At 40.2% G+C, this 23792-nt stretch overlaps 7 protein-coding genes across 9 annotated transcripts; 4 read left to right on the top strand and 3 right to left on the bottom strand.

Annotated features, from left to right (window-relative positions):
- Positions 1 to 263: 263 nt before the first annotated feature.
- Positions 264 to 9394, top strand: LOC6578993 (potassium channel subfamily K member 15). Of its 2 annotated transcripts, none has more exons than XM_002004854.4 (8): positions 264 to 398; positions 6884 to 7373; positions 7432 to 7661; positions 7786 to 7910; positions 7985 to 8232; positions 8296 to 8422; positions 8772 to 8873; positions 8945 to 9394. In XM_002004854.4, the coding sequence occupies exons 2-8, from the start codon at positions 7072 to 7074 to the stop codon at positions 9014 to 9016; spliced, it is 1206 nt and encodes a 401-aa protein (XP_002004890.1). In that variant the 5' UTR covers positions 264 to 398; positions 6884 to 7071; the 3' UTR covers positions 9017 to 9394. The 2 variants fall into 2 exon arrangements, with proteins under 2 accessions (XP_002004890.1, XP_015018899.1); XM_015163413.3 differs by having other exon boundaries at positions 6874 to 7373.
- On the bottom strand, positions 9354 to 11313 carry LOC6578992. The gene has a single exon (XM_002004853.4). The coding sequence runs from the start codon at positions 11097 to 11099 to the stop codon at positions 9882 to 9884; it is 1218 nt and encodes a 405-aa protein (XP_002004889.1). The 5' UTR covers positions 11100 to 11313; the 3' UTR covers positions 9354 to 9881.
- Positions 11314 to 12511: 1198 nt separating this feature from the next.
- LOC26527752 (activity-regulated cytoskeleton associated protein 1) lies at positions 12512 to 15129 on the top strand. Its single transcript, XM_015163412.2, has one exon. It carries the CDS (start codon positions 12634 to 12636, stop codon positions 13387 to 13389), a length of 756 nt encoding a protein of 251 aa, XP_015018898.1. The 5' UTR covers positions 12512 to 12633; the 3' UTR covers positions 13390 to 15129.
- Positions 15130 to 15500: 371 nt separating this feature from the next.
- LOC26527579 (activity-regulated cytoskeleton associated protein 2) lies at positions 15501 to 16240 on the bottom strand. The gene has a single exon (XM_015163411.3). It carries the CDS (start codon positions 16131 to 16133, stop codon positions 15552 to 15554), a length of 582 nt encoding a protein of 193 aa, XP_015018897.1. The 5' UTR covers positions 16134 to 16240; the 3' UTR covers positions 15501 to 15551.
- Positions 16241 to 17051: 811 nt separating this feature from the next.
- Positions 17052 to 18203, top strand: LOC26527574 (activity-regulated cytoskeleton associated protein 1). The gene is made up of 2 exons (XM_015163410.3): positions 17052 to 17881; positions 17946 to 18203. Exons 1-2 carry the CDS (start codon positions 17218 to 17220, stop codon positions 18098 to 18100), a joined length of 819 nt encoding a protein of 272 aa, XP_015018896.1. The 5' UTR covers positions 17052 to 17217; the 3' UTR covers positions 18101 to 18203.
- Positions 18204 to 18348: 145 nt separating this feature from the next.
- Positions 18349 to 20174, top strand: LOC6578991. Its single transcript, XM_002004852.4, has 2 exons — positions 18349 to 18482; positions 18675 to 20174. The coding sequence occupies exons 1-2, from the start codon at positions 18420 to 18422 to the stop codon at positions 19422 to 19424; spliced, it is 813 nt and encodes a 270-aa protein (XP_002004888.1). The 5' UTR covers positions 18349 to 18419; the 3' UTR covers positions 19425 to 20174.
- Positions 20175 to 20410: 236 nt separating this feature from the next.
- LOC6578990 (uncharacterized protein B0495.5) lies at positions 20411 to 23484 on the bottom strand. 2 transcript variants are annotated; one of them, XM_032729640.2, is made up of 6 exons: positions 23321 to 23484; positions 23087 to 23260; positions 22711 to 23025; positions 21498 to 22649; positions 21215 to 21420; positions 20411 to 21153 (listed from the first exon to the last, which is right to left on the bottom strand). In XM_032729640.2, exons 1-6 carry the CDS (start codon positions 23416 to 23418, stop codon positions 20690 to 20692), a joined length of 2409 nt encoding a protein of 802 aa, XP_032585531.1. In that variant the 5' UTR covers positions 23419 to 23484; the 3' UTR covers positions 20411 to 20689. The 2 variants fall into 2 exon arrangements, with proteins under 2 accessions (XP_032585531.1, XP_002004887.2); XM_002004851.4 differs by having other exon boundaries at positions 23087 to 23263; positions 23321 to 23483.
- Positions 23485 to 23792: the final 308 nt, after the last annotated feature.

Raw genomic sequence — 23792 nt, 5'->3', positions numbered from 1 at the left:
TACTACTATCAGAAAGCGAATTTATTCAATGCTCAAACGATTGTTAATGCAGACATAACGGTAAAGTATACGAATGCGCAGACAAAAACTCAAAAAATGCGCAGAGCTCTTATACGCATATTGCACTTGCGTTCTCTGTCTCCCTCTCTCTTTATCTCTATGTCTCTCGCTCACTCTTTGCTGAAATGATCAGTGAGCCAATAGCGACGTCACATTTGAAGCGTCAAAATTAGCGTTTGTATTTGTCTTCTAAAAATATATTTCGCCCAGTCAGTCAGTGGCTGGCAGAACGTTGTGGCGAACGTTTCGTTTCGTTTGATAGCGGCGCGCGCGGTTGATTTGAATGCTGCAGAGCGGTATTAAATGCGGCAGCGGCTGATGAAGTGGAATTAAGTAATGTACGTTTATAAATAAAAATACGGTCTACAGTGCTATAGTGTGCTACAGGTGCCAATAAATAAATAGAGCAGCATGAATATTTTCAGATTGAGTTAATGTTTAAATAACATGTCAGTGTAAATATGTATGCGATTGTACACTTTCCTGCATAAATCTGCGTACACTAAGAAAAAAAAAATGTTTGTGTTCAGCTGTTTATAACATTTGCTTATGTGAGCGAATTTTATTTTTATTTTTTAAAATTATAGTTCATTTAATTATCTACTTATCCATGTTTTTGGTTTCTCAGAATAATTAGGTTTATATATTTTAATGTTGGAAAACATCGCGGATGTGGAGGCCATATGATTTCGTACAATTTCTTGTTAACGTTTTAAAATAATATAAACTTAGTTATTTTGAATAAACCAAAATATGGATAAATAGTTAATTAAATCAACTATGTGTTAAAAATAAGATTCAGCTAAGCTAGAGACAACTTATGCTGGCAAGTGTATGTGAGTTAAAATAGATGTACACTCATGGTCAAATTAATAGGTGTGACCCAAAGATTCTAGCATATTTTAGAATAATTACGGTTTGACAACATCTATCAGCACGAAATTTTTTTTGTTAGGTATGGCCACACTATTTAAAAAGGAAATAGGTAAATCCCCCCAAAAAAATTTACTCGCTAAAAAGTTTTGGCTGTTATACATTCTCTACCTCAAAATCGACCTGGACACATTAATAGGTGTGTTTAACTAAACAAAAAATTATTAAAATATTAAAGTGTTTTTGAGTAAGCAAAGGTAGTATTTTTATTGAATATAATTTGATTGAAGCATCAACATTTTCATTTGCAACATTTAAATAAAATTAGATGGGTCGTGGAGTTCACTGCAGTGCTGAAGAGAGAAATCTCGTTCTCAAGCTCCGTGAAGAGGGTAAAACTTATACATGCATTGCCTTACTAATGGGACGATTAGAGAACTTTGTTACAAATGCTCTAGCACCAAAAAAGATAAAAGGAAGCCGGGTGCCCGGAGGAAAACTACCGTAAGAGAGGATTCCCAGATAGTCACCTTGGCTAAAAGGGACCCTTTTAAGTCTTCGAGAGCGATTGCCATCGAAATGGGCAATGTTGTATCGGCACGAACTATTCGTCGACGGCTATTAAGCTCGAATCTACCTGGGAGAGTTGCTCGCAGGGTTCCTCTATTGCGTAAATCAAATATTCGGATGAGGCTTAATTTTGCTCAAGCTCACAAGGCCAGGTGTGGTTTAGAGGGGGAGCGTAAATGGAGAAAAATTCTCTGGAGTGATGAAACCAAAATAAAATTTATTTGAGAATGACTCAAATATAAATATTCGAAGACCTATAGGCAAAGAATTGGATCCTAGATATACAAAAAAAAAGACGGTTAAGCACGGAGGAGGCGGCATAATGGTTTGGGACTGCTTTTCATAGCATGCTTTTGAATTGGACCATCGACCATTTTCATAATGGACAGATTCCTGTAAAAGGAACTTTTGAGTAGTGTTATGCTACCACATGCCCACGACAACATACCTCTAAAATAGAAATTCCAACAGGATAACCATCCTAAATAGGACTCCCCAGTAGATAAGGATTGGTTTCATGAAAATATAATTGAAGTTTATGAGTGGCCAAGTCAGTCTCCAGATCTCAATCCAATTGAGAACCTTTGGGGACACCTGAAAAGGCAAATTTCCAAGACTACCTGCTTCAATTACACCCAATTATTGGAAAAAACTCAGGAGGAATGGAGCACCGATCCTGTGGAAAGGTGTAGAAAGTTAATATCCTCTATGCCCCAAAGAATCAGCAAAGTCATTGCGAATAAAGGCGGATATACAGGGTATTAACCATACTTATCTAAATATATTCTAAATATTGTACAATATTTAAGAATTTTTAATTTTTTTTTTTAATTTGCTGGGCACACCTATTAATCTGGCCAGCAAAAATTTGAGTTTTTTGTGAAGTATGCCAAAATTATACTAAAAATTATTATTTTTTAAACTGGTTTTTTGTTGTTGTTATTCTATGATGTATCTATTTTTTAATATAAGTTGAATTTTTTAGTTTCATGAAAAAATATAGACGTTATTCCCATTAAAAAAAAAAAAAATTCACACCTATTAATTTGACCATGAGTGTACATGGGAAATCAGCTGCGAAATAAGAATCGAAAACGAAACGAACCCAAACGAAATGAAACGCAACAATGCAATGACGACAACGCATTAGTGACGTCACGCCCGGCATGTCGTTTATTTGGCATCTGGCAAAGAAATAACATAAAACAGCAATAACAACAGACTCATACACACACACACACACACTCATAAACATAGCAGGCAGACAACAACAACAATTAGAAGCTATAAACATTTCGCTGCGATCGTTGATAGTTATCGATTATCCATGATGAATAAGTTTGCCAAATGTGTAAATACCAATAAGAAGAATAACTTAAATAAACATGTGTGCGTACATGTGTACGTACACGTGTAGTATGTACGAAATATATGTACATATGTATGTAACTTTCTTCCCTTTTTTTTGCAAAAAGAGTGCCATGCGATACGCCGGTCAATGCACGAAAATTAGTTTTTTAATTTTTTTGTGGGTCTTGGCCCCACATCAATGTCTGTCAAACGAGACGGGGAACATTTGGTAGCCAAGTACATATCCAACTGTAATTTATTATTATTCGTGTCACTTGCTTCACATGCAAAAACACACACACACAGATACATTCGACCGTAGGCATTTTACCACATTATCCATGTCATTTGCTTTGCTCGCTCGCTCGCTCACACACACATGCGCACGGCTAAACATGCACAGATTTTACCGCAACTTGCGTTTTATTATTATCCGTGTCATTTGCTTTGCTCGCACACACACAAGCGCAACTTGCGCTTAAGCATTTTTCATTTGCATCCAAACATTTCTTTCGATCTTTTTTGTTCTAGTTGAAACTTTTTGAATATTTTCTCATTTAGCTGTTTGGCACTTAACATTCACTGCCTGTCTATAATATTTTTTTGGTTTTATATTTTTTTTGACGTGGGCAATTATGTACATTATGGAAAAAATAATTATGCAAGTGCGCTCTTTGAGTCGAGTAACTCAATGTTTGTATTATTAAGCGAGCTGTTCGATTTGTGGGCGCTCAAAAAAAAAGAAAAAAAAAAGGCATAAACAATTTCGGCAATTCAGTTTATGAGGCAATTAAGATTTGAAGTATAAATCCAATTGTTTAGACATTTAGTTAAAAGAACCAGCCAAGGGAATCGCGCACACACATACAGAGGGGCATGCATATGTGTGTGTGCGTTTATCCCAGAGGGTTGTGTATGAGTGTGTTTTAGTTCGGAGGTCTTTGTATGCATAGATATATATGTATATGCATATGTGGGATATGTTTAAGCAGCCAATCAGCTTTTCCCAGGAGTAAATCTACATACATACATACATACACACCCATTTCTATGTATTTACGTACGTATATTAGCCTAAAATCATCGAGCGATTTCCTTAAATATTTTTTTTTTTTTTTTTTTTTTAGTTTTGTTCTGTCTTTTGATCTTTTCTTCTTTATAATATTTTTTCACCGTAATCCATGGAATTCCATAAATTCTTTTAAATTTTGAGGTCAATTAGCATTTTGTTTAGTTGATTTTTCTTTTTGCCTTGAATTCTTAATGCTAAAAAGCATTTGTTATCGTGCTGAAAGCTTTCCAGCTAATAAGAAATTAAATTATTTTTTTAACTGAGTATAAAAATCTGTAAGTTAATTGCATTTTAATAAGCATATTGTTGAAAGATCTAACAGAACTAAGAGTATTTACATTATTATTCCTTATTTTATTCATTTTTATTGTGTTAACACCTGCTTTATTTCATTAAGAATATAAACATAAAGTTGACAGTGTTTGTTTAATGTCTCTATTTTTTTTTTTTTTTTTTTTTTTTCTTTGCATTTGCTCATACACATGTCAATTAATTGTTTAATGCTTTTTTATACCCCGCACACATTGAAATCAGGGTTTAATGGTTTACCTAGAATGTATGTAATAGACGCTAGCAGGCGGAGTAGAATTTATAGATTATATTATAAATTTAATATTTATATATTTATATAGCTTTTAACTTATAATATTATAGGCATTTCTGTGGGCTGTCTAGTCGTTCATTCCCCATATCTCCTAGTCTCTATTTGGCTCGTAATTTTGATTCCTTTTCTTTTTAGCATTATTCTTGCTGTTTTGTTTTGCTTTTGGCGCCAATTTGTTTGGTTTTTAATTAGCCACATATACATGTATATACACATTTATATGTATGTATGTATGCGTGTCTGATATTTTTTTTATTTTTGATTGTTTTCGCTTGTAAATAGTTAGGGAATTTAATTTAATTTACGAACCGCCGCCGCAACTGTAAATACAAAGTACTTATCTATGTTTCTATTTGGTTCTTAACCGCATTTATAATTAAGTACAGAAAGATATCTCTGCCAACTAGATTTTCTATAATTTAGCCATGCAAAATGAAATAAATAAGTAAATGAGAAGAAAAAAAAAAAAAAACTACCCACAAATTAGACAAATGACTGTTGGCTGTTGTAGAAGTTTATAAAAATAAGCTTCAACATATTTCACACTCACTAGACTCTAGAGGGCGCTAAGAAAGAGAGATATAGAGAGCTAAAGAGAGAGGGTGAGGGTGAGGGCGAGAGCGATTGATTGACTAAATTATACTCTGTATTAATAATTACACAGAAATGTGTAGGATAAGGTAAGGCGATGGTGTTAAGCCTTTGGTAGTGCTTGACAGGTGTTACTATACACTATTTACATTCCTGAAAATCGCATAGAAAGGCGATAATTAGTTTGCTAGCCTTAAATATATATTAATAGTAAGATTTCTTAATTAGCTGTAGTATTAAAATATAAGATCTCTAACACTATTAAATATATAAATAAAGTAATTGTAAATATTTGAGTTCTTTTAATTTTAGTAATTGAGTAATTAAGTACCTATAACATTTTTTATATTTTCTTCATTTTTATTTTATTAATTTTTTTATAAAAAATGTTTTTACTATTCAAAATTAGTTAGTTGTATGTATTAGTCAGGCCACACAGTACATATAATATTTGTTTAGTTAAAGTCAGTTTCATATTACCCCACTTAAGTAATTTTCAGGGTATTCTAAAAGAAAAGAAAAAAACGAAAAATAAAAGCATTTGGCAACCGCTTTCAATATGATTAGGAAGTCTTCATATTTCGATGCTGTGGGCAGCAGAAACTAGGCGACAAGTGCCACCATCATTATGATTTTGATGATCATCATCATCATCATCATCGTCATCGTCATCAGAGCAAGACCGCAATCAAGCAATGCCACCCACAGCATTTGTTACTCAGACACAACGAAAAAAAAAAAAAAATAAATAAAGAAGAGTTTGGCAACTGCTAGAACAACAAAATGAAATAATTCATATTCATATTCCATATTCTTATTCATATTCATTCTTTTATAAAAACAAGTCAAGTCCATTGATGCGTCTGCTCGCAGACGAATATTTAAATTAATCTGTTCGAAAATATCATTAAACTGTCACTGCGAATGGGGCACTCAAAAGAATTATCACTAGTTAATATGAGTTATGCATAGAGCATTTCGGTTTTGGAATTTTTGGATTATTCAAAAAGAACATAGATCACAAAGTATTAGAAGAATGAGCTATGCAATATATGTATATTGTGTGATGAAAAATAAAATGATAAAATACAATGTAAAATGTGTATATATATTTTTAATCAATCATAAAATATTTCAATTGAATTTTAAGAAAATTATTATATCATTTATGATTATTAAAATTTTACAAATGTTTTTATTTGTTGTATTTATTATAAATTTTATATATATACATATACACATATTTTAATTACAATAAGTCGTAAATTTGTTACTAAAAAAAAAATATAATAATAAAAATAAAAAAAATAAATTGAATTATATAAAACAATATAAACAATAACAAACAATATAAAATACTTTTTTTTTAATTCGTTAATTTTTAAAAAATAAATACTTAAGAAAAGGCAATAAATTTTCAAATATAATTTAAGCTCTGTTTAATTCAATTTAGGTTACTAATTTATAGACCTAATGCCAAGCATTGGTATAAATAAATAAAATTAAATAAAAGAGAAAATTCGCTAAAGCATTTGTTGCCACAAACATGCATCCATAAATAAAAAGAGAACTACAAATAAAATAATACCAGCGAGTAAATAAAGATTAGCACAAAGATTTAGTGGCAGCTCGAGTAATATATGGGGCGTTTGTCTATATATACAGACGGCCCTTTGTTTATTTCGCTGCTTTGGATAGATGCTGCAGGAAGTCCTTTAGCAAGCATTGATGATATGTTTATGTATATTCGCAGTTTTTTTTAGGGAAATACAACCAATTTAGATCGATGGGCAGCCCAAGCATCGAATCGAAGCATGTCCAGACGACAACCCGAGAGTTGCCAACGAGCCGCTAATCGAGGCAAAGTCCAATTGGATCTCGATTTCGATTTCGATTCGGATACGGATACGGATACGGACTTGGATGTTTTGGTGTGGAGGAGGCCATCATTATGTCGTCGCGGCGCAGCTCCTTTCGCCGCAAGCCCGCAGAGAAGCCGGCATTTGAGCGTTTCAAGGACCATTGCCGTCACTTCACGGCATTTATGTTCAGCAATGTTGGCATCATACTTCTAGTCACGTTTTATACCATTGGCGGCGCCTTCATCTTTCAGACAATCGAAATTTTCGAATACGAAAAACTCAAGACGAAAAACCTAATCAAGCCCAATGCGACGGCTGAGTGCCTCAACAGCATCTGGAAGCTGACGTCTGAGAACATCAGTTTCTACGATCGACAAGCCTACAGAAATAGGTAAACTTAATAATGAATGTACATTATATGCTATATTAGTTACTTCCCTCCTCTCCAGTGTCAACGAAGTGCTGCTAAAGTATCAACAAGCTGTGTATAAGAAACAGATCAAGGGCCCCGATGTTGATCACCAGTGGAGCTTCTCGGGCGCATTTCTCTACTCGCTAACTGTCATCACGACCATTGGCTATGGCAACATAACCCCCAGCTCCGATTGGGGCAAGCTGGTGACAATACTCTATGCGATCATCGGCATGCCGCTCTTCCTGCTCTATCTCTCTAATATAGGTATGAATATTGCCATAGGTAAACTGTTATGGCTATGTTATAGTTATGTTATGGTCATGTTATGGGTAGGCTAATATGAGTATTGGGTATTTAATTATTATTAATATTACTACAACTATTTCAGGTGATGTGCTGGCCAAATCCTTTAAATGGATCTACTCCAAGGTCTGTCTCTGTCGCATTTGCCCAGGCGTAGCCAAGCGGCGCATAATACGCGAGCGACGCAAACTTCGTCAGCTGGCACGAGCGGTAAGTAGATAGCAAATATACATATGTATATAGTATATGCTCTCTATATCTCACCAATTCTATGCCCACTTCAGTTGCAGTTGCACAACATGGAAAGCGCACGTGGCGGCAGCAGCAGCAGCAACAGCTACTCCAGTAACAGCAACAGCAGCTCGATTAGCAGCAGCACCAGCAGCAGTGCCTATACCAAGAGCTCCATGCAGACCTCCAGTGTGCTGGATGTGCCGTACTCCGACTCAGATTCAGATATTGAGCGCGAAATACGCGGCAGCACGGATGAAATAACTGTTCCCCTAACTGTCTGTGTCTTCGTTATGGTCAGGTGGGCAACGAAAGCGAAAATTGCGACATTTCAATTGCATTAATGCAGTTATACAATTTACAGCTATATACTATCGGGTGCCATACTCTTTGGCCGCTGGGAGGATTGGAATTATCTGGACGGCAGCTATTTCTGTTTCATCTCATTGAGCAGCATTGGATTTGGTGACTTGGTGCCGGGCGATCGTGTGGTATGCAATGCAAATGTATTGAATAGACAGTTGCTATGGCACAGATATTATGTACTCCTTATCAGTAGCAAGAGCTAAGTTGAAGGAAGCTATTTAGAAAATGCTAGGCATAGGTATAATTTATAGATCGAGATATCTTTTATTGAAGTCTGATCAATTTGATTTGATGAGGACAAGATTTGAAAGATGTCATATAATCTTTGAAAGGGCAAAGGGCTTATAACATATTATGATAAATATAATTAACCATTCTTAGCAATATATGCAAATAGATAGCTTTGCTGACTGTACCTATATTTAAATCTATATATTTATATCTGTTCACGCTTTTGTATTCACTATTTTTTAGATAACCGCCGATAAAGACAAAGTCGAGTTGAGCTTCATTTTATGTGCCGTTTATCTGCTGCTGGGAATGGCGCTAATTGCCATGTGTTTCAATTTGATGCAGGTGAGCTCGAATAGTCTATACTATGTATTTTCTCTATTTATGTACATATTGAAAACTTTGTTGTATTTCAGGAACAAGTCATTCATAATATGCGTGCTATAAAGCGTGGTTTCAAGGCCTGCTTCCGTTGCCGCAGCTCGTAGCCAAAGATCAAGATTTGTTGACGTACAAAAATTATTAAACAACAATTACGTTAATTATAGGTTACAAATTAACTAGTCTCGTAGTTGTACATATATTTATATCTATTAGCAAGAATGTGTTCCTTTTTGTTTATTTATTTATTTCACTTTTTGGTATATCAATTTGTAATTCTATCCTTAAATGTTAGCTTAGTTTACTTTAGTCTCTAGTCCTAAACAATACGAAATTAGAATTCTAAATACTGCTGCCCGTTGGCCATTCCTGGAATTTGACTATGTTTTATATGACTTACACCATTTAAATAGATATGTATGTATAAATGATAAATAATTATGATTTGTAGAATAAACATATATATATATTTGCCCCTTGTATAATCGATGCACATTGTTTTAGATTGTATTGCAGATAATGAACTGAATTCTCTAATTTACAGCAGTCAGGCATGAGCTAAATTATTATTCTTTTCATCAACCGTCTTTGCTCAGACTTTGAAGATTTATATATTGTATGGGCTCTGACTGTATATATAAATTTAGTTCATTTCTTTTTTAGATCTTTTCATTTCTTTGGCATCAACTACATTCTTATCCTTTTCACCAACCGCTTTCGACAGTCTTGTAATGAAGTATGTGCTAAAATCTTGTTATATTCAGCAACCTCACTGCATTAACAATATTTCTATTCTTTTCACCAACCGCCTGTGGTTTGTTTCGGACGATTACATACTGCAGGGTGTGCTAAATTGTTTTCCCTTCCAACAGTCACGTGTGACCCGAATTGTGTTATGTTTTTCTCAATTTTATACTGTTTTATAATGATCTAAATATTTTTTAAAGCAATCCTATATTACTGTAGCAGGATCTACATTCGTTTTCTTTTCAGTTGCACTTTCTCTGATTTGGACATTTGCTTATCCAGCCGCTTCGCCTTTGCTATCAACGACCTGACCTGACGATCGTGCTCCAATGGGCGCGTGCCGGATAGCTCCGCGTAGCTGGGCAAAGCTTCCGAGTACTTCTCTACGCAAGCTTCTTTAAATTGTTTGGTCAGCTTGACAGAGACGTGACTGTGGCCCATGGAGGTAAGCATATCGAAGGCGGTGCCCTTCAGTGCGTCGAACTGTTGCCGTGTCTTGCCCGTCACCTGCTTACGGCGTATTTTTGTTGTCGTTATAGGCGTCGCTGTAATCTTCGTGTACGTATGCTTGGGCAGAGACTTCTTCTGATCCACAATTAGCTTACGACGACGCAGCTCCAGTTTCATGCTGGGACTCGGCGGCTTTGTCGACGATACCTTTGTCAGTTTCTTCTTTCTCCAGGCAAGCGGAGACTTCGGATGACTGACGCTGGCGCTGCTGCTGCCACCGCCGCTGCTGTTGTTGGTGTCCGTGGTATTCGGCTTGCGCCGCGAATAGGTGCGCATGGGTGGGGCTTTGTGCATGAAGTTACATTGAGCAAAGTCTGGGCTCTTCGCAGACGAACTCAAACTGGAAGTGGATGGAGGTTCAATAACATTAAACGAATCCTGGGTCACAGTTCTGTTGGTGTAGGACTCCAGCGCCAGATTGGGGACAGTTGATGTGGACGAGGTTTCGAGAGCATCCAGACAAATGGGCGGGGGCGTAGGCAAGGCAGCCATCTGACCAGTTCCAGCTGGTACTCTGCAGCGCACTTGTTCAGGCGTCATCTGCATCGACAGATTCTCCTTGTCAGCCCTGCTGATCGCTCGCTCCGATGAGCTGCTGGATGAGGGTGTGCTCCTAGCCAATGGCGACGTCTTGCTGGCAACGTGTGGCTGATAGTTTAATCTCTTGGCCGCGCCAGCTGCAATACCAGCAACGATTTTAACATCGCCCAATTTGGACGCGGGCAGAATCAATTGGCCCGTTTGTACATTGGCAGCCGCAGCATTGCAGCAGCGATGATTCGGTATTATATTCTGGAATGTTATGCGGCCTTTGATGATTTGTGGCATAAAGAGCTCGCTCTCGAATCCGACACAATCGACCAACACAACATTATTGCCGGAGAGTAGCTTAATTTTGAAATTCAATGCAGTGTTTGGCGCTTGGCTCGGCATAGTTATTGTTGCTGTTTTTCGTATTTGTTGGTGGATGGACTTTGTAATTAACGGCGTGTGGCGAACTTTAAATAAAATTTACGTAATTGTGTAAATATTAAAACAATAACAACACCCCGAAGGAATAATTATAATATAACTACATTTGACAAGTAAAACGTGTTAGAAATAATTTCTAGCAGTTTGTTGTTATTTGTCGGCGTCGATAGTAGCGTAGTTCGAAAATAATCGATATGACCAACATCGCATAATAATCGATTATAGATCGTTTAAAACATGAATCAGGGCTGCACAGTCCCCGTATGTTCAATTGGACAAGAAGTTATTTTGCTTTAGTATTCAAAATTTATAAATTTAAGCAGTAAAGATATTTTAAATGAAATTAAGTTGAATTCTAGAATCAAAGAACTTATATTGATTTAATTTAGAATTTATTATATTTTAATTTCAAGTTATCATATTCAACTCATCTTAGATAGAAATCATGAAGAAAAGTTTTTTTTTTTTTTTTTAATTTGCGGCAAAAATTTGTGTTTGGAAGCTGAATCCATAGTTTGGATTTGGTAATATAAACAATGGAAATGTCCCGCGATATTTCTACTAATTGTTGTTGCGTCATTGAAACTCTTGACTGCCATTTGTTCGAAATGCCGGCAAAGAGAGTAGAAAACTAAACAAAAAAAGCTGTAATTTTGTGGCGCTATCTCCTTCTCTCTCTCTCTCTATTTCGCTCTCTGATGTGCGTACATACATACATACATAGAAATGGCTCATTTATGGACTTAGTTTTGTTATTGTCGGCTCTAACGTTATGATATCAGAATTGTTAAGTTTAGATTTGGTTGGGGAAGCGAATACAATATTTGCTGACCCAAGTCTTTGATATAAAAGCATATTTTGAACGTTTTCCCTCAATATGTTTGTTTGCCAGCGCAGCCCATCATTTATTGTTGTGGTTCTACATGTGATCGCACATTTTCATGTTAATACGAAATACAAGTTACAAAATTATATAAATAATATATACATATACACATATGAAAGCTGCATATGTATGTATGTATGTACATGCATTCCTGTGTATAGATGTACATATGTAATATACACATGTACATAAGTATAGTTATTAATTGGCTACTTTTTTGTTGCTAATGTCGCTTATCTGAATTTTTCAATAACTTAGTGTGTATGCACATACATACATACATATATACATACATATGTATGTATGTATGTATCGATCGAAGAGTCTTCGACCAAGTAAAATGACTCACTAAAATATAGTGTTTAGAACTTGCAACAACAATATCACACACTGCCCTCTTTCCACTACTCTCTCTCATTTGGCTAAGTACTTTTTCGAAATTCAATTTCATAACGCTCGGGTATAAAAGCTGCCGGCATATTAGAGAGAACTTCAGTCAACTACGACCAGCACAAGGAGCAGCAACATTCGCCGAGACTTATTGGCTTTGTTCTCTGTCGCAATTTGCTTTTTCATCAACAACAACAAAGTGTGTGATAATCGTTAGCAATGGCGACAACTATCCAGATGACCAATGAGCAACTTCACGCGCTCATCGAGGCTGTTCGCTCGTCGGCGGTTAACGCAGCCGGCAATGCCGCTGCTGCTACTAGCGAAGCCTCAAAGACAAAAGGAAGTTTCAGCGCCTGTACACACAAATTCGGCGGTACTCGCAGCCACGACGAGGTCGAGGAGTTCATCACAAATATTGTCACCTACAAGGAACTGGAGGACATCAGCGATGAGAATGCCTTGAAGGGCATATCCCTGCTTTTCAATGGCATTGCATCCACCTGGTGGCAGGGCGTACGCAAGGAGGCAAAGTGCTGGAACGATGCCATCAGCCTTATTCGCGAGCACTTTTCGCCCACTAAGCCGGCTTACCAGGTCTACATGGAGTTCTTCGAGAAGAAGCAGCCCGACTCCGTTGCCATCGACACCTTCGTGATCGAGAAACGTGCGCTGCTCGCCCAACTGCCGGTGGGACGGCACAACGAAGAAACCGAACTGGACTTTCTCTACGGCCTGCTCAACATCAAGTACCGCCAGCACATTCCTCGCCAAAATATCTCAACATTCCGCGATCTGCTCGAGCAGGGCCGCATCATTGAACACAACGACCTGGAGCAGGTTGAGGCGCAACCAAAAGGACCGCTACGCGGTGCTAATCGCGTTGAACGCTGTACCTACTGCAATTTCCGCGGTCACACGTTCGAGGTCTGTCGCAAGCGGCAGACGCGGGATCAGACGAATGCGGCGAACTAAACATCAAACATACGCACACGCACACGCAATAAACGGGACATGACATCATCGACATCTACAACAACACCAACATGCGCAGGGCGCATATTTGGATGCCTACGTCAATGTTCTCTCACCATCTCTCTCACATTAAAACTCACTTTGTCAGCTGGCCTCACATGGACACGAGGAGAGTGGAAAATGACAACATTGAAGAACAACAGTTGCACACTCAGAAAGCTCTAGCAGCTTTTTGCCTATGTCAGTTTTTGACTCTCATTCAGCATCAAGTGGCGTGCGGGCCGGCAAAGCAGAGCCAAAATAACGGCATTTCGATGTCGCATACACTTCACGCCGAAACTTCGGCTCAATTTGGCTGTGAACGCCAGCGTAAATGATTTTTCGTGATTACTAATCACAACTGGAACTCTACTACAAGCGGTGAACTTGTTCACCAACCCTCGAGCGTCAGGATTTGGAGAAATGCGGCGCACGCATTTCGCCCCTAGGCTAAGTTGTTGAGCGGCGTGTGGCGCAGCCAAGCAGCGACGCTTGCTCGTGCATTGTTTATCTCTGCACAGTTCCGAAGAACTGTGCAGTCGGTGAGCTTTGTGCGGGGCCAGCGTCGTTGCCTGTGCTACGTTTGCGTCGGCTCAGCAACTCGGGCTGTGATGGGTGTTGCGTGTGCTTTGCTTTTCCCCTTTTCTTGTCGCTCAAAACCCGCTGCCTTGACCTAGTGTTTGCGCAACGTAGCTGTGGTGCCGTACGCTGCATTCAAGCAGAGGGCGTGAAGCTTTGCTGGCTTCGGCCAGTGGATCTATGCGCTGCTCACTTGTCGCTTAGTTCGAAACTACAGCTGCTTTCGCGTCGATGCTTAGTCAATGCAGCAAAAAAAAAAACACGTCCATGGGAAGACAACGCAGTGGCTTTTGTGTGTCGCAAGCTACGAGGAGCAACTCCACGCCGCTGCTCAGCTCTGGCAGCGCGCTGCGGTTTACTTAGGGTGCGTTGCTGTAGTTCGCTTCGGTGCGCTGCAGCAGCTCGCTTTGGTGAACTGTAGCGCTGCTGCTAACTGGGTTCGGCTTGAAGTTGTGGCCTTTGCTGGTTGCTTCTGCGCGACAGCCGCTGCTGAGGCTTGGTCATGGGCAAACTTTCATTTTCTTTTACAGAAAATCGAAAAAAACAACCAAACTTTTTAAACCGACATTTTTAATGTCAAACTATGTATTACATCGCACTACAATGGCTATGCTCTCGCCATTCGTGCGGTTGGCACGCTAAATTATCAGGTACCGGTGGCAGTTCCTTCTTTGGAGCTGCACTTGCCTGGTAAGCGTTAGGCACGCCAGCTCTCACACACATACACAAAACCGGGGCTTCCGATTCGTCGCTCCTTGCCGCTCCAGATTGTGGCGACTGTCGAGGAGCTCCACAATGTTGCAGTGCAGTCTCTTGTGCAGACTCCATAGGCGCGTAGTGCCATTCCTAACAACGTCTGTGTCTCACACACCATGGTAGCCGTTGCTCTGCCGCGTGCGCCATCTTTTTTGGAGCACATTGGCCAATCATATCGTAGCAGACGCGGCGGTCTGCGTTTCCCGATGAAGTGTGCGCGATGTCCAACACTCTTCGGCATTCGCATACTCCTCAAGCTGGGGGCCTATCGACGACCACAAGAGGCTGCAATCAACACAAAATCATCAACAACCCAGAAACTGAGATCATCTCAAACAAATACAAAAAAAAACTACTCAAACCAAATTCTCAATGTGTTTTTATATGTGACATTGTGGGCGGGGTGTTTGCATTTCAGTTCTCAATATTTCAGAAATCCGAAATTAGAGAAGATCGCGCCAAGTCGGTTTTCAAATTTACAGCTGAAAAATACAAAGGCTTTTTTTTTTTTTTTTTTTTTAAATTGTGTATGCTCTTTTCTGATTTATTATTATTATTAAAATATTATTTTTATTTATTTATTTTCTTTATTATTTTTATTACTTATAAAATAGCTTATAAATGTATGAGCATTCATATCACAGTTGACTTTCCTTTGCTTCGTACGAAAAAGTAGTTCGATTAATGGCTCTCTTTCGCTCCTCTTTTTTATGACAGAAGTGAAAATACCCTGCAGATTAACTAGAATTTTCATATATTTTTTAATAATTGAGTTACATAGATATCATCTATTTCGTGCGTTCGATCATGCGGCCGCGTTCGAGCAGCTCTCTGAACGACTTGATCTCGTGACGTGGTATGTGACTTCTGTACTTCTGATTCATCAGGCCATAGATGAAGTCCAACTCTGTCTCCTCGTTGTGACGACCCTCCGGCAGCTTGGCCAGCAGCGCACGCTGCTTGCATATGAACTGGTCGATTACTTCGCCGTCTCCCTGCTTCATTTCGAAGATCTCCATGTAGATCTGATAGGAGGGTTTTGTCGGTGAGAAGTGATCGCGCAGCAGTTTCAGTGCGTCTTGCCATGTGTGGGCATCTCGTCGCACACCCTTCCACCACATAACGGCAACGCCATTGAAGAGCAGCGAAATACCCTTCAGTGCGTCTTTGTCACTAATGCCCTCCATCTCCTTGTAGGTTTCTACGGCTGTTATGAACTCATCGACGGCGTCGTGGTCTCGCTGCCCGCTAAACCGCACCGCGCAGTTGCTGAAGCTGCCCTTCGATTGGTGATCCTCATCTTTCTGCGGCGCCAGGGATTTGATTGTGTCGATGAGTATGCGAAACTGTTCGTCCGACAGCAGCGTCATTTTCTGTGTTGTTTGGTATTAAATAAATAAACAAAAATCAATTGCTGCTTCTCTGCCGTCAGCGTACCAACTAAATGAAAAAACCACTTGGAGAGCTTTTTGCGTTGTGAAATATTTGTGATTCATTTGCTCTCTGAGAGCGGGCCACAAGTTTCGAACTCGAAAATCCGGCAACTGTTGATTTCGTGAGTGAGTAACGTTCTCTTGTAAATATGTTTGCATATAAACATTTAAATATATGTGTATGTGAATATGTCCGTTGTTTTGCAAGGGGACTTTTTGTTCGTTTATCTTAGTTTAACACGAAAAGATAAAGGCATTCAAGGAAAATTTGAAAGAGACAAATATCGAAATAGCGCAATAATTAAATTAAAATAGATTTGTTACATTTTCTTTTTGTTTCTAGGAAAATATTCTTCTGCTTTTTAAGCGGTTCTTCAGCTAACTCTGTAGGACAACATCATCGATGGAAGGAGATATACATACACATGCAAAGCAAAAATAACGCAGGATAGTATTATATATTAAGATATGTGTATGTGTACTTTTATAAATAATTGTATATTTAAATCAGCAAAAGCTTCAATTTTGAAAAGAAATAAATTATTTCACCCACCGATCGCTGCAGACATAAAAAAGGTGCGACAGGTAAGCAAATCATACACATACATATGTACATATGTACATATGTACATACACTGATAACTCAACTAGAAACAAATTATAGTTCCAGTTAATGACTATAAAAGTCAAGGTGCATGTTTGAACATGTTCAATTCCATAGAATTGATAAGAACTAAATGTATGATTGCCGAAAATGATTAATAACAAATATCTATAAACATACATATAACATTATATACATATGTATGCATAAACTATTTCTTTTAAAGCTCTCTCTGAGCGGTTTTGCAGATTATTAAATCCATGTATCATTCATACACTACATTTTCTCAGAGAGCGTATTTTTGGGTTTCAAAGTTCCATTTCACAATAATGTGCTACAAAGCCAACTACAAAAGCGAAAGACATGTCAGTCCGTTAGTAATCGTTTGCTGCTGCTGTTGACTAATGTGTCTATAACATGGCTCAAACAATACAAATGACCAATGAGCAGCTGCGGGAGCTCATCGAAACGGTGCGCGCTTCTGCTGTGGCAGCTGCTGGGGTTGCCGCCGAATCTGGTGGAGCTGTCTCCGTGACCAAGTCGAAGGGCAGTTTCAGCGCCTGCACGCACAGGTTTAACGGTGCACGAAACCACGACGACGTCGAGGAGTTTATCACAAATATTGTAACATACAAAGAGCTCGAAGACATCAGCGATGAGAACGCTTTGAAAGGCATTTCGTTGCTCTTTTACGGCATTGCATCTACCTGGTGGCAGGGTGTACGCAAAGAGGCAAAGTGCTGGAACGATGCAATTGACCTCATTCGCGAACACTTTTCACCCACCAAGCCGGCTTATCAAGTCTACATGGAGTTCTTTCAGAATAAACAGGAGAATAGCGTACCCATGGACACCTTCGTGGTCGAGAAACGTGCGCTGCTCGCTCAATTGGAAAACAATCGACACGACGAAGAGACGGAACTGGATTTCCTGTACGGTCTGTTAAACATTAAGTACCGCAAATACATTCCTCGCCAGAGTATTTCAACATTCCGCGATCTGTTGGAACAGGCGCGCATTATCGAGCATAACACTCAGGAGGAATCCGATGGCCAGCCCCCACGGAAGCGTCCTTACTCAGGTATCTGAAATAAAGTATGTTTCTTTCTCTCAATGGAGTCTAATGAACGATTCGTTCTCCATAGAATTTTCGTCAACTGGTTACATCCCTGGTCGAGGTAGAGGTGGAACCCGAGGACATGGCAGAGGCCGAGGCAGAGGCAGAGGTAGAGGCCGGGACTTTGCTGCTCAGCCGAATGGCGAAGAGGACGTACCAATGGCCACTGAACAGCAAAGCTAAACACATAGCCGAATATTATTTAGGCACACATGCATTGAATCATTCTTCACATTTAAAAAGTAAACAAACTTAAATAAATGAGGTGTGCAGTCGCAAATAAGGATATGTATTTCGATTTATTCAACAAGTTAATTTAGCGCATAGCGCTGCCATATAATTGATAGAGTTGCCACTAGGTACTCATTGGGCAACCAGGGCAGTGGCGCATTGGTATCGAAAATGGTCTGGGACTGCGCAGTGCGCAGGGTTGCTGTGCAGCTAAAAGTATTGGTATCGGACGGTCGTATTTTTGTTATGCTGTTGTTGTTGTTTAGCAAAAATGGATCAACAACTGCACCGTCTGACGGATCGTCATTACTCGGAAGTGGAGGGCTTGCTACAGGTATACAAACATCATCTAAATATTGTTAGCATGCCAAAATTTAATGTGTCAATTATTACAACGCCCAATTTTTCGCCCGTTTTCTTCGTCTGCTGCTGCCCACTCACGCGAACGCACCCACTCTCAAAACACCAACACATACACACACATAAAAACACATTAACACAAATACACATACACGTACGTATGCAGGCTATGGACATGCCGAGTTCCGACCACGAAGAAATTGACTCGGAATCGTGCCGACTCAGCCGGTATAATGTGGCCAACCTGTATGAGGGACGTCAGCGTTGCTACACAATGCCGCACGTGCCCCCAGCGCCGCCCTCCACACCAACGTTGTTAACGTCCAACGGCAGCAGCGGCGGCAATGTCAATGGGAACGGCACTGGTAACAGTAACGGTAGCGCCAATGGCAGCTCCAGCTCACCCACCGCCAGTCTGGTGGCCGATAATCAATCAATCAATCATTTTATCTATGTTAAAAACGGTAAGAACCTGCGTCGCGAAACCCGTTGCGTTGACTCCGAGCTATCTAAGCTGTTCAACGTGGTGTCCATCACAAATCGGCTAACTGCCGTCAAGAATCGTGCGCACAAACTGCATCAGCATCAGCAGCAGCATCTGCCGCTGGCCGACCGTGGTATTTTAAATGCATCCCGGACCATATCCAAGCTGCATGGTGCGACGAAAATCTTTAAGATTCATCGCGATCCCAAGGAATTCCTGCGCGAAACGGACGAAGATTCAGTGTCGGCGCCCGAATACGATGAAGAGGAGGAGGACACACGTTTCCGTTTCTTTCGACGGACACGACACTCACGTCGGCATTCGTATACGCGTATGGAGCGTAAATTTGCCCGGTTCGAGCATCACGAGCGCATGGAGACGATCGTCGATAGCTTCGATGCGGCCATGAGTTTTAACGATGCAGATACCTGAGCGGATGCATCAGCTGCCGCTACAATCACTAGAACAACAACAACAGAAACACCTTCAACAACAAATAGAACAGCAACAGCAACAACAACAAGAACAACAGCAAGTGTAGCGACAGCTTCTGCATTCAAGCAACAACAACAACAAAAACAACAACAACAACACCACAGGCACGAAGGGCAAGTGGTTGGCCGCCAAGTGCAAACCAATGTGATGAATGTGAATTTCAACTAAATTATTTTTATTACTACTATTATATTACTATTATATTACGATTATGATTACCGATTATCGATTACCGAACTGTTCTCTCCATACATTTAGTTCTCTTTGTGCGCCAATTGGCCCGTCGCATCAGACACTCTTGTGGCACAATCTGCTGGTCTTCAGATCAGGCAGATACCTCAGCAGTTCTCACTCCAGAGAATCGCTGACGCCGCCACAAGTGAATGCATCGATGAAGCGCAGCAGGTCACAGCATTTAGTTTATAGTTCTTAGTTTTTACGCCTGGGCGGCTCCTCTCATCTGAATATTGCAGTCGACGACGGCAACAATAATAATAATAATAATAATATATAAATAATAATATAAAACAGCAACAAAAAATAAGAAAGAAAAGCAAGCAAAATGCACAATTTTTAGTATTTAGTTGTGGCCTGACGAGCGCCGTGTCCATTTGAATGAGGAGCAGCCAAACGAACGATTCCAATAAATGATGCACAAATTAATGTGTTGTATTTGTGAAGATGAAACCGCAATTTGTTCTTTTCATTTAACCACTACCCAAATGGATCTACTTAAGAAATTGTTTATATATGACATATATTTTAATAACTTTCCCACATTTAATTTGTACAAAAATATAATTTCGAGTCTGTTTTAAAAAAACACTTTAGAATAAAATGCAATTCCACAAAACTGTCATAACTAAACAATTTCCTAAAGTTATCCTCAAACACATAGATTGTTAATAGAAAACCCTCCACAGTTGGATTGAGATGGCATCTAATCTAACATCCATTATATCTTTTTAATTTTATAACTTAAATTGAGTTAAGGTTAATTTTCAAAATAGGGAGAGGTCACAAAAGGAGGAGCTACAGACTAAAATACATGTTCCGAGAACCGAATAATATATATATATATATCTATTATAGATATATATATGCTTTAGAAGCTAAACAATTTAACAATGTTGTTAAACCCTAATAACAACATAATAATGCTAACAACTAGTTCGAGTAATGTCAATTGAGTGGGGCTTAGTTCAGATGCGCTCCTTGAAGAAGTTGGCCATCAGATTCTCTTCAAGCTGGGCTGGATCTGTCACTGGCATGCGGCAGACACGATCATGGCAAATGTAGACGGTCGTCTTGCCGTTGACCATCTTAAACTTCTGTTGCAATCGCTGATTGCATGCCGCATCCGGATGCAGTGGATCGCAGTGTACGATGATCATGCCCGGCACATAGAACTTTCGCACAATCTCTACAAAGCGTCGCGTATCCTCGGAATCGGGACCCACCACAGCCACCAAATCGAGACCGTTTTCATGTAACAGCAACGCCGACAACATCTCGGGCAAGGCATGGCCAAAGGGCGAGACATCGGCAAAGTAATTTAACAACTTCGTAGCACGCTCGAAATATTTCCGATCGTCGTAATAATGCGAAAGCAACGTAAGATTACGAGCAGCCACACTGTTGCCACAGGGCTCGGCGCCGTCGTGATCTGCGTAAAGAAATTGTGATGAGATGTGGAACGAGCCTAGTTAGAGTAAATGAGGCTGTACCTTCTTTAAGTCTCACTATGACATTTGGCGCATTTTGCTGAGAAAAGAAATAGGCGCCCTTATCTTCATCCCAAAAGAGTTTGTCCTGTGTCTCCTGCAGCGTCTTGGACCAATTCAAAGCTTCCATTTCCAAGGAGGCCTTGTAATAGTCTAGCAAACCTTTGATTAGAAACGCATAATCATCCAGGAAGCCTTCAATGCGAGTGCTGTAAAATGGGTCACATATAGTAGATATATGTGGTTAAACTCTCTCTCTCTCTCTCTCTCTCTCTCATTCACTTACGCATTCTGCTCAAGCGTATCATCCGCCACGCCCGCTCCGTAGCAGGAGCGCAATAGCAGCTTTTCATCTTCATCGTACAGATGTTTGCGCACAAACTCCATCAGTTGCTTGGCCGTAGCCAAATACGCATCTCGCTTGGCCGTGCCACAATTGGCCAGCTTTGCCAGGCCGGAGAGTACCAAGCCATTCCAGCCACAGATGATCTTCGTGTCCAAATGTGGACGTGGACGCTGATCCCTAATCTTGTGCAATATCTCATTCGCTGTCCGCAGCAGCTGCTGCAGTTTCTCCAGCTCCATGTTGAAGTTCGAACAAGTGTCCTCCTCTGAGCCACGCACTATCAATATATTCTTGCCAGTCAGATGGCCATGCGGATCACTGGATGGCGATACATTGCCCGACGGCTTCAGGTCATAATGGAAGCTGTAAATCTCAAAAGCACGTGCTGCACTGATATCCTTAAAGCAAGATTCTTCTTTTTGAAATGCCTGCTTCACTTCATCCCATGTCCAGGCATAGAACGCACCCTCAACCTTGACCGTATCCTCATGGGTAGGTAAGGAATCGGCATCCTCGCCTGCATAGAACCCACCTGCCGGATGCCGCAAATCCTTGATCAAATACTCATAGATGCGATCTGCATAGCCCAGAAACTCTTTGCTTCGGGTCAACTTGTAGGCATTGGCATACGCAGCCATTAGTTGTCCCTGATCGTACAGCATCTTCTCGAAGTGTACATTGTGCCAATCTCGTGTGGTCGCATAGCGCGCAAAGCCGCCGAAAATGTGATCATTGATGCCGCCACGTCCAATGTGATCCAGCGTCTGCAGCACCATGTCCAGCACATCCACATCCTTGGTAACCAAATAGGCATGGAACAAGAAATTGAGTCGTGGTACTTCCGGAAACTTGGGCTCTCGGCCAAAGCCCGCATGCTGCTGATCGAACCGTTGCTTATGTACGGCCACCGCCTCCGCCAGCTTAGCATCGCCGCTGCCCCGCTCGAAGGCCATTTCTGCACTAGTTCCAGCACTCTGATTGGTTTGCATGGCCTGCAGTAGAGTGCTGCCCGCTTTTTTGAGGGAATCGCGATCTGCCACCCATTTCTTAGCTATCGACTCCAGCACCATGGTGAACGAGGGCATGCCATAGCTGCGCGCAGCAAAGAGTTTTAGGGGTTTTCAGTCTTGAAAGGAAATGTGTTATGCCTTACCGCGGCTTTGGCGGAAAATACGTCCCAGCTGCCAGTGGCTCCAAATCTGGCGTTAGCCAAACGCTCATTGGCCAGCCCCCACTGCCCTTGGACATGAGGAGGAATTGCATGTAGACTTTGTCTATATCCGGTCTCTCCTCACGATCCACCTTGATGTTTACAAAATGTTTGTTCATCACCTCAGCCGTGGCGGCATCCTCGAACGACTCATGCTCCATGACATGGCACCAATGGCACGTGGAATAGCCTACTGACAAGAAGATCAGCTTGTTCTCGCTGCGCGCACGCTCAAAGGCTTCCTCACACCAGGGATACCTTTCAAGGAGGTTGCCAGAAAGGTTTACTTTTTTATCTCATTTCTTATTAGAAAACATACCAGTCGACGGGATTATGCGCATGCTGCAGCAAATATGGCGACTTCGATGCTGCTAATCTGTTAGTGTGCTTTGGCGTCTCCGCCTTTGTTTCGCCACCCGTTGCCATGCCACGAAACAGGTGCTGATGCTGCTTCTGCTGATGTTGATGCTGCGGATGTGCTGTTGTTGTCGTTCTGCTACGGTTTAGTCATTTGTATTAAAATATCGCAAGCAATTGGTATTTTAGAACTTACTCGTCTATTAGCCAACTGCGATGTAATTGTGTTTGAGGCGCTGTAATTGCCAAAGCGCTTCTAATCCAGTTTTGGCAGAGTGTTTTGCCTCTAAACATAGCAATTTAATTGATAATATTTAATCGAAAGGGCATTCCATCAGCTGATTGCATTGATTAGCAATATATGTTATCGATTGCAAATCAATATTATTCAAACATTTGCACGAATAACAAAAGCTAATGTATGCCACGTTAACATTTGTTTTGAATTACAAGAAAACACGTTTGGTAACATAAATTATTGCTTTCCTTTGTAAATAAGCAATACTATGTGATGAAATATCAATGACTGCTATCGATATATCACATCGTCGATAGTTGCGTGACGATAGTTAAGAGGCAATAGTTACAATTGGGTTTAAGCCACAGTGGCAACGCTAAAGGTACTGCCAGATCGCATCTCAGCGCGGTCAAATTTGAAAACAGAATTC

The sequence above is a fragment of the Drosophila mojavensis genome, unplaced genomic scaffold (assembly GCF_018153725.1).
Source record: "Drosophila mojavensis isolate 15081-1352.22 unplaced genomic scaffold, ASM1815372v1 contig_80, whole genome shotgun sequence".
Taxonomy (NCBI): Eukaryota; Metazoa; Arthropoda; class Insecta; order Diptera; family Drosophilidae; genus Drosophila; species Drosophila mojavensis.
Note: the sequence above shows the minus strand (reverse complement) of the source record. Positions and strands in the feature narration are given on the sequence as shown.